The sequence below is a fragment of the Dipodomys ordii genome, unplaced genomic scaffold, assembly GCF_000151885.1.
Source record: "Dipodomys ordii isolate 6190 unplaced genomic scaffold, Dord_2.0 Scaffold11, whole genome shotgun sequence".
NCBI classification, from domain to species: Eukaryota; Metazoa; Chordata; class Mammalia; order Rodentia; family Heteromyidae; genus Dipodomys; species Dipodomys ordii.
Genome location: NW_012267227.1, coordinates 6,788,755 through 6,797,425, shown reverse-complemented (window position 1 = coordinate 6,797,425; position 8,671 = coordinate 6,788,755). Strand labels below are relative to the sequence as shown.

General features: G+C 46.2%; 1 protein-coding gene across 1 annotated transcript in view; it reads right to left on the bottom strand.

Annotated features, from left to right (window-relative positions):
* Positions 1 to 8,335, bottom strand: part of Myo1e (myosin IE) — a 136,201-nt gene extending 127,866 nt beyond the window's left edge. Inside the window, exon 1 of the mRNA XM_013009939.1 lies at positions 8,230 to 8,335. Coding sequence (XP_012865393.1) covers positions 8,230 to 8,232 — 3 coding nt within the window. The 5' untranslated portion in view covers positions 8,233 to 8,335. The remainder of the gene's footprint in view (positions 1 to 8,229) is intronic.
* Positions 8,336 to 8,671: the final 336 nt, after the last annotated feature.

Genomic DNA, 8,671 nt, shown 5'->3' with positions numbered 1-8,671 from the left:
AGCAGCAATGAGTCGTTTATTGACGAGCTCCAGCACGGACCTCTCTGTGCACTGATGTCCAAGTGCAGACGAGAGGCCCCCAGCACAGGGTTACATCACTTTTTATATATTCTTTGGTAGGGGTAAGGCCTCAGTCTTATTGGCAACGAATCAATACACCACGCAGGAAATTTAAATGATAATTCTAGCGGATGATTGGCGCAATACAAAGCGGGAAAAGGGCTGGGGCTAATAATTGGTCGGCTAGCGGATTGTTGTGCTCTAAACTAATTGGATGGGGCTTCTAAGGTTGCCAGATGGCCACTATCTCTGATCCCAGGCCTGGGTGGGGAGGGTCTGGAATGTGTACTTTGTCATGTATTCCCTGCCGAGTGTCTGGGGCTTGAGGGCGGGTAGAATAGCAGCTTCATTCTTCAAGGTTTAGCAAGCATGGGTACAGAAGCAGAAAGGCAAGTTAAAGAAAATACAAAATGGCAAATACAGGTCTAATGCAAAATGGCAAATACAGGTCTATCTGGTTACATATATATGTATGTATGTATATATATATATATATATATATATGTATGTATATCACGCTTCTCAAAACAACAACAAAAGCTGAAAGAAGAAAAATGGAATCTTCATAGCGTTCATTTCTCACATTGACTTTGGACTTAGCCATGTTGCTTGCTTTAACCAATGAAGACAACAGCAAATATAACATAAACCAACGTTTTAGAAATTCCTGTTATGAAAGCTCACGGTGTTTTGCTGTGCTGGGTAATCGGGCTGTGGTTTAGTTATTACTACATACACAGGCTGCGCCCAGCCTGTTGTGACAGGAGATCCCTGTGGGAAGCCAGCCAACTCCCAGACCAGTGGGTGAGGCCCCAGCTAAGCCACCAGCTGACCACAGACGTCAGATGAGATAGTCTACAGGGAGATTGGCCAGCCAATACACAGAATCACAAGAAAAAATGAGAAATATAAAAGCCACAAAGTTTGGAATCATCTGGTAAACCCAAAGATGCTAAGATGTATAGAATCTTTTAGGATGTAGCCTTGAATGGCTCTTTCCACATTCAGTGGGACTTTACTGATTTGATGGGATGTCAGCAGTCATTAAAATTCCATGATGAGCTATGTGCTGGTGGCTCATGCCTGTAACCCAAGCTACTCAGAAGGCTGAGAACTGAGAATCATGGTTCAAAGCCAGCCTGGGCAGGAAAGTCCATGAGACTCTTATCTCCAATTAACAACCAGAAAATTGGAAGTGAAGCTGGCTCAAAATGGTAGGGTGTTAGCCTTGCACAAAAGAGCTCAAAGACAGCACCAGGGCCTTGAGTTCAAGTCCCAGGTATTACCAATGTGTATTAACACATACCAAATATGTCTCCTAAGTATGGCTGTCATAAAGATATATTTAAAAAAAATACACACACAAAACAAAACAAAAAAAATGGGCAATGGTGGCTCATGCCAGTAATCCTAGCTATTCAACAGACTGAGATCTGAGGATCATGATTCAAAGCCAACCCAGGCAGGAACATCCGTGAGACTCTTATCACCAATAAACCAACAGAAAACTGGAAGTGGCGCTGTGGCTCAAGTGGTAGAGTGCCAGCCTTGATCTGAAGAACTCAGGGATAGCACCCAGGCCCAGAGTTCAAGCCCCAAGACCTGGGGTTGGTGAGGTGGGGACCACCTTTGCTAGGATGCCCCAAAATCTTTTCTCTGCCAAAATAAATTCTGACGTTGAAATTCAAAACACACTTTGCACACCATTACTATAGAATGTGCTTACAAAGCTGAGATGTTTATTTTTAATACTTTTGGCATTTAACCTTTAACCCCCATTTTGTTCTGAATATATCCAACACAAGCAAGGTTAAAAAAATTTTAATTAGCAAGAGTTCAAGGATAGTGTCCAGGCTCTGATGAGTTCAAGCCCCACAACTGACAAACACATACATACATACATACATAAATATTAGGGGCTGAAGATGACCTGAACAATAAAGTACTTGTGTAGCCTACATAATGCCTCCAGTCTGATCCTCAACACCACAAAATTAGATTAAAATTGCTGGATTCTGATGATTTACACCTGTAATCCTGGCTACTTAGATGGCTGAGCTATGAGTACAGTTTGAAGCCAATATGGGCAGGAAAGTCCATGAGACTCATCCCTAATTAACCACCCAAAACCCAAAAACCTGGAAGTAGAGCTGTGGCTCAAGTGGTAGAATGCCAGCCTTGAGTGGAAAAGCTAAGTGAGAATGTAAGATCCAGAGTTCATGCACAAGGTATACACACATACATACATACACACATATACCCACATACACATACACACAAATAATGAGAGCAAACACTGTCCAAAAAGAATTGTACTCTTTACCTGACTTATGTAACTGTAACCCCTCCATACAACACGTACATATGAATAAAAAAATGCTTTTAAGCTACCACTGAGAAACATTGCATCACATCAAAGTAAAAAATACAAGTTGTTGCTAGTATTATAATTATATATGTAATTTATATATAATATATAGTGAATACTATACATTATATAATATTAGTTATGTCACCTGTGATATATAATTATATATAGTACATTATAGATTATATCTTTTAATTATGTACTTTATTGATATCTAATATGTAGTATTTATTTTATTTTTGTCAGTCATGGGGCTTGAACTCTGGGCCTGGGTGCAGTCAATTCTTCAGCTCATGGCTAGAGCTCTACCACTTGAGCCACAGCGCCCTTTCCATAATATGTAGCATATTGTATATTATATTTATTTAGTACATGACTCAGCTTAAAAATCATGGCTGTGCATATTTATACATTCCCCTATGAAATGCATAATACCTTGTAATTGTGTGAGGCTTCCAATATATTTCAGTATGTTAAGTGGATGCTGATGGCTGGGATTCCAACTGTAATCCCAGCTACTCAAGAGGCTGAGATCTGAGAACTGCCATTTGAAGCCAACCAGGCAGGCAAGTCCGTGAGACTCTCCAATTAACCACCAAAAAAAGCTAGTAAGTGGAACTGTGGCTCCAGTGGTAGAGTGCTAGCCTTGAGCATAAATGCTCAGGGTCAGAGCCTAGGCTTTGAGTTTAAGTCCCAGAACTGATACAAAACAATTTTTCTGAATGCTTAGTCTTTTTAAATTTTGTTTGGTTGGATTCTATTTGTTTTTGGCTAGGAGATTTCTTAACAATGGGATAAGCAAATCAGGAGAAATGAACTAAGTTACCTACCCAGAAAACATATTTGAAATGGATTTCTACACTCCCTAAATACATGCCAGCAATCACCTCCAAGGAACTTGCTTAGCTAGAATCAGCACTCCATCAGATTTCTATTTTTCCAAGTCTTGTGTGTGTGTGTGTGTGTGTGTGCGTGCATAATAGCTGTAACTTATTCTCAGTAATACTCAAATAAGGACAAAAAATCTTAGATATTTTCTGAAGCAGTGGCCAGTATATATATATTTTATTTATTTGTCAGTGGTGGGGCTTGAACCCTGGGCTTGGGCGCTATCCCTCAGCTCTTCAGCTCAAGGTGAGCGCTCTACCACTTGAGCCACAGCACCACTTCCATTTTTCTAGTGGTTTATTGGAGATAAGAGTCTCATGGAGTTTCCTGCCCAGATCTCAGCCTCCTGAATAGCTAGGATTACAGACATGAGCCTCCAGCACCCAGCACCAATTCATATTTATTCAAATATTTCTACACATTTAACTCACAGAAACCAAATGAATTTGACTTTATTTCTGAGGCCAAAAGCATTCAGCAGAACTGCAGACATAAACTTTCTATCAGTCAAATCTCCACTGCTCATGCCCACAAAAAGTTCCTTTATGTGCTATTAAAAAAAAAAAAAAGCTGGCTAGGAAGGTGGCTCAGTGGTAGAGTGCTTGCCTTGCATGCATGAGGCCAGCCCTGGGTCCAATTCCTCAACACCACATAAGCAGAAAAAGCCAGAAGCAGCACTGTGGCTCAAGGGGTAGAGTGCTCGCCTTGAGCTGAAGAGCTCCCAGGCCCAGAGTTCAAGCCCATGACTGGCAAAAAAAAAAAAAAGCCACAATCATCTGGGCACTGATGGCTCACACTTGTAATCCAAGCTACTCAGGAGGCTAAGATCTGAGGATGGCAGTTTGAAGCCAGCCAGTCAGGAAAGTCAGGAAGAGACACCTCTAATAAACTACGAAAAAGTCAGAAGTGGTGCTGTGGTTCAAATGGTAGAGCACTAGCAAAAAAAAAAAAAAAGCTCCAAGGGACAGCATCTAGCCCTCCATTCAAGCCCCAGGACTGGCACCAAATAAAGAGAAAGAAATGAAGAAAATGATGCCAGTAACTACTGTCTGGCAGTGTTCTTGGGTTGACCAAGGTAGCCAGGACCCACAGTGAGTTTTCCAAGAGATAAGGAAAGAACTGGGAACTGGGCCTGGTGTTCATGAATCAGAATGTCTTCTTCCGTATGAGTCACCACAGAACGACTTTCGGCAGAGCCTTGGGCGCAGGTGGAGAAGCTTTCTAATAGGCTACTAAGCTTCCTAAAATGTGTGTGTGTGTGTGTGTGAATGTGTGTGTGTGAGGGGGGGGGAGAGAGAGGAGTGAGCAGGAGAGAGATGACAACGCAATACAGGTGCTCCTCTAAGGGCCTGTTTGTTCTCCACGCTAATTTCTGGCCACACCCACTGACCTAATGTCCCTTCCCTTCCCTTCCGGTTCTAAGTTAGGCAGCTGAGGACATTCACCAGCGAGGCAGGCCCAGACAACCACTAGAAAAACAAATGAAGCTACCTGTGGCTTGACTTCATCTTAAAGAAACATCATATTCTAACAGGGATTGCTAATCATTGATGATACTGTCTTTTAAGGCAATGTCACATGATTCTAATGAACAGTCTTAAGCTTTTTTTTTCTTCCTCCAAATCAGGGACAAAATGATTCATTTCACTTGGGCCAAATGACTCTGTGGCTATCCAGGAGACTCACCAATGGTACTTCTCCCATTTCAGGCCCCCTAGCTGTTTCCATTTTTTTTTCCCCACCAGTGAATAGTGGCTTCAGAAAGTATATCCGATACACAGTCTCCCGGGAGGCCACACACATGCCCATCTGCACTGATGGCTGGGAGCCCAGCCACAGGTAAGTCACACCCTGCCCGGCCATCTTCCCACAATGCTTCCTTTACACACACTTTACCAATCATCACTCTACTTCAACAGCAATCAACCAAACTAAACCAAGGTATTCCCAGATCTCTATTTAAAAAAGGAGGGAGGGAGGGGGGAGGCGCGGTACTGGTGGAGGACTCTTTTAATCCTAGCTACTCTGGAGGCTGAGATCTGAAGATCTATTCAAAGCCAGCCTGGCAGGAAAGTCTAAGAGAAACTTATCTTTAATTAAATATCCAAAAGCTGAAAGTGGAGCCATGGTTTACGTGGTAAAACCCTAGCCTGGAGTTTAAAAAAAAAAAGCTCAGAGTCAGAGCCCAGGCCCTGAGTTCAAGGCCCAGAACCTGCATCAAAAACAAAAGTAAGAAGCCAGGCACTGGTGACTCATGCCTGTAATCCTAGGTAATCAGGAGGCTGAGATCTAAGGATCTCAGTTCAAAGCCAGCCCGGGCAGGAAAGTCCGGGAGACTCTTATCTCCAATTAACCACCAGAAAACCTGAGCTGTGGCTCAAGTGGTAGAGCACTAGCCTTGAGCTGAGGAGCTGAGGGACAGTGCCAAGGCCCAGAGTTCAAGCCTCACAACCAACAAAAAAAAAATAAAAGGGAGGGGAAAATGTAGGAACACTTTGTCTGTCCTGAAAAAAGACTTCAATGAGAGAAATTGGGTCTTGTCATGGTTATTATCTAAGTAATAAATTCTGTAAGATTCTTTAAACTCTTCACATAAGCACATTGATTTTTATTTATTTATTTTAGAAATATCGAGCTATGGAAAATAATTACAGCCCTTCTAAAGTGCCAGGAGCATCACGAATCACATTGCTCAAGTTTAAGTGGTCAGATGCCCAATTTAGTAAGTTCCACCCAAATGCATGCTTGGTATAAATGATTTTCTTCTTTTTGGTAGGGATTCCAAAAATACTAGATGGCAGTCTGACTTTTTAACCACCGGAGGTGGAAGTTTATTTATAGTTGAAGTATTCTCTTAGGGGCAAAGGTGACACGTTTGGACTGTGTAAAATATGTAAAAGCTTCAGTCAAAGATACCATTTAAAGATTTTGTTGTTGTTGAAGCTTGATATATACATTTTATCTCATCTTTAAGTACTAGTACAAAGGATTTTTTTTTCTCGGTCTTTGAGCTTGAACTCTGGGCCTGGGCACTGTCCCTCAGCTCTTCAGCTCAAGGCTAGCGCTCTACCACTTGAGCCACAGTGCCACTTCCAGCTTTTTCTTTTTCTTTTTTCAATTGTGAAAATACCGTACAGAGGCATTACAATTACATGGGCAAGGTAATGAGTACATTTCTTATCAAGCATTGTTGCCTCCTCCTTTGTTTCCCCTTCCCATCCCTACCCATCTCCCCCCCCCCACCTCCAAGCTTTTTCTGTTTATGTGGTGCTGAGGACTCGAATCCAGGACCTCATGCATGCAAGGCAAGCACTCTACCACTGAGCCACCTTCCCAGCCCTGGATTTTTTTAATCACTCTTTTGAATTAACAGAAGGGAGGTCAGGGGCTGCATGGAACTCTGTGGATCTTTCCAGCAGGTGAGGCTGGAGAATTTTTTTATGTAATTGCTGGGGGAGGGGGGGACGAGGGAGGGAAGTGTCACTGTGACTTAGTTTCCCCCTTAAAACCATTAAACCACAAGGAATCAGAGGATGCCCCATCATATAATAATCATAATCATCATCCTCATAATAATCAGGATTCCTTTTTAAGGAAGGAAGTGTGCAAAGTACAAAATCTTGTAGAACTTTTTTCTTTCTGCGAGACTGCAACTCTCGCAAAAATAGCATCCTTACTTTCAGAAGGAAAGCTACACCGCGGCACCAAAGCCCAAGGGATGGAAGGAAGGTTATTGAGGAGGCAGGCGGCCAGCTCCATAGATTCCCAAAGTGCCAGAGTTAAAAGAGCAACGGGCCCGTGGGGGCTGAGATCTGAGGATCAACGTTCAAAGCTGGACTAGACAGGAAAGTCTACCAGAGTTATCTCCAATGAACCCTCAAAAAGCCAGAAGTGAAGCTGGAGCTCAAGAGGTAGAGAGCTAACGGGGGGGGGGGGGTTGGAGAAGGAGAGAGAGAGAAAGAGAGGAGGGAGAAGGGGAGAGAAAGAATACTCAGGGACAGCTCGCTGGTCCTGAGTTCATGTTCCAGGATTGGCACACACACACACACAACACCCATCCCAGCAACAACAACATCTTGAGTCCTTCTTGCATACAATCCACAGTGGTGGCAATCACCTCGCCAGGCCGGGGCGGTTCCAGGCTGCACCCAGGTCACTTGCTCACTGCCCGCCACCAGGTCCTCCTCGCCCTACCTGCCTCCCTGCCTGGCCTTTGTGCGGCTGCGCATGGCTCCGAGGCAGGGCGATACCAGGAGGAGCAGCTGAGGCTTCTGCCCGGCCTCCGACCCCGGACAGGGCAGGGAGGCCATGCCAAGCGCTAGGAGTGTGGGGGGGGGGGCAGCCTGACCAGGCTGGGCCTTCCCAGCCCGGGTGTGGGGGGGGGCAGCCGGGGGCTAAAGGGGGGGGAAGTGGCACCACACAGCGGCTCCCCACCCCCCTCAAACTTCCCAGCAGGAGTAAAGGTTCCCCCTGGCAGGGCTGTACCCCCTCCTCTGCAAACACATGTGCCCACACTGGGGCTCCCCGCGGCTGGCAGCCATAGCAACCCGGCCACAAAAAGTTAAGCGACTTGAAAAAGTTTTCCTTGCCTCCTCCCTATCCTTCCCCTCTTCCCCTCCTCGCCACACACACACACATGCACCCCCCCAACTCCCCCAAAGCTGCCTTCCTCCCCCCCCACACCCCCTCATTGAAGACAAGCAGCAGGCAATCAGAGCCCAAAGACGTGCAGACGCCCGCGTCCACCGTTCTCCACCCCTGGCCTGGGCAGCGTGCCCAAGGTGGGTGCCCCCCGCCCCACCAACACTGGGGTTTCCTGTCCCCCCCACACTCACACACACTCCCTTTCCCGATTCTCGTTCCCCGGCTGGGATCAGGCGTCCCGGGACGCGGCGGCGGCGCGGCCAACTCACCATGGTGACTCGAGGGACCGGGCCCGGCTGGCTGGGAGCTGGGACTGGAACGCAGACTCCGGGGTGAACTTCCAAAGTTGGTTCCCAGGGTCAAAAAATTAAAAACAAAAAAAAAATCCAATGCACCCCCCCCCAAGAAAAAACAACCACTCGCACCGGGCTCCGGACAGCCAAGCGCTCACAGGAGCCAATGGGAGCCCAGGGGTGACTCCATCCAGGCGGGATCCGCCGCCGCCCCGCGCGCTAGGTGAGGGCGAAGCCCGGGGCGCTGCGGCCGGCGGAGCAGAGCGCGCTCGGTGCGCGCGCGCGCGCGGGGGGAACCGGGGACCGCCCGGGAATCTGCTAGGATCGCAGGATCGAGGGATCGCCTAGAAGCGCCCCGTTCCCCAGGTGCTCGGGATCGGCCCCGAGCCCTCGCTTCTAAACGCTTTTGCTCAAGCTA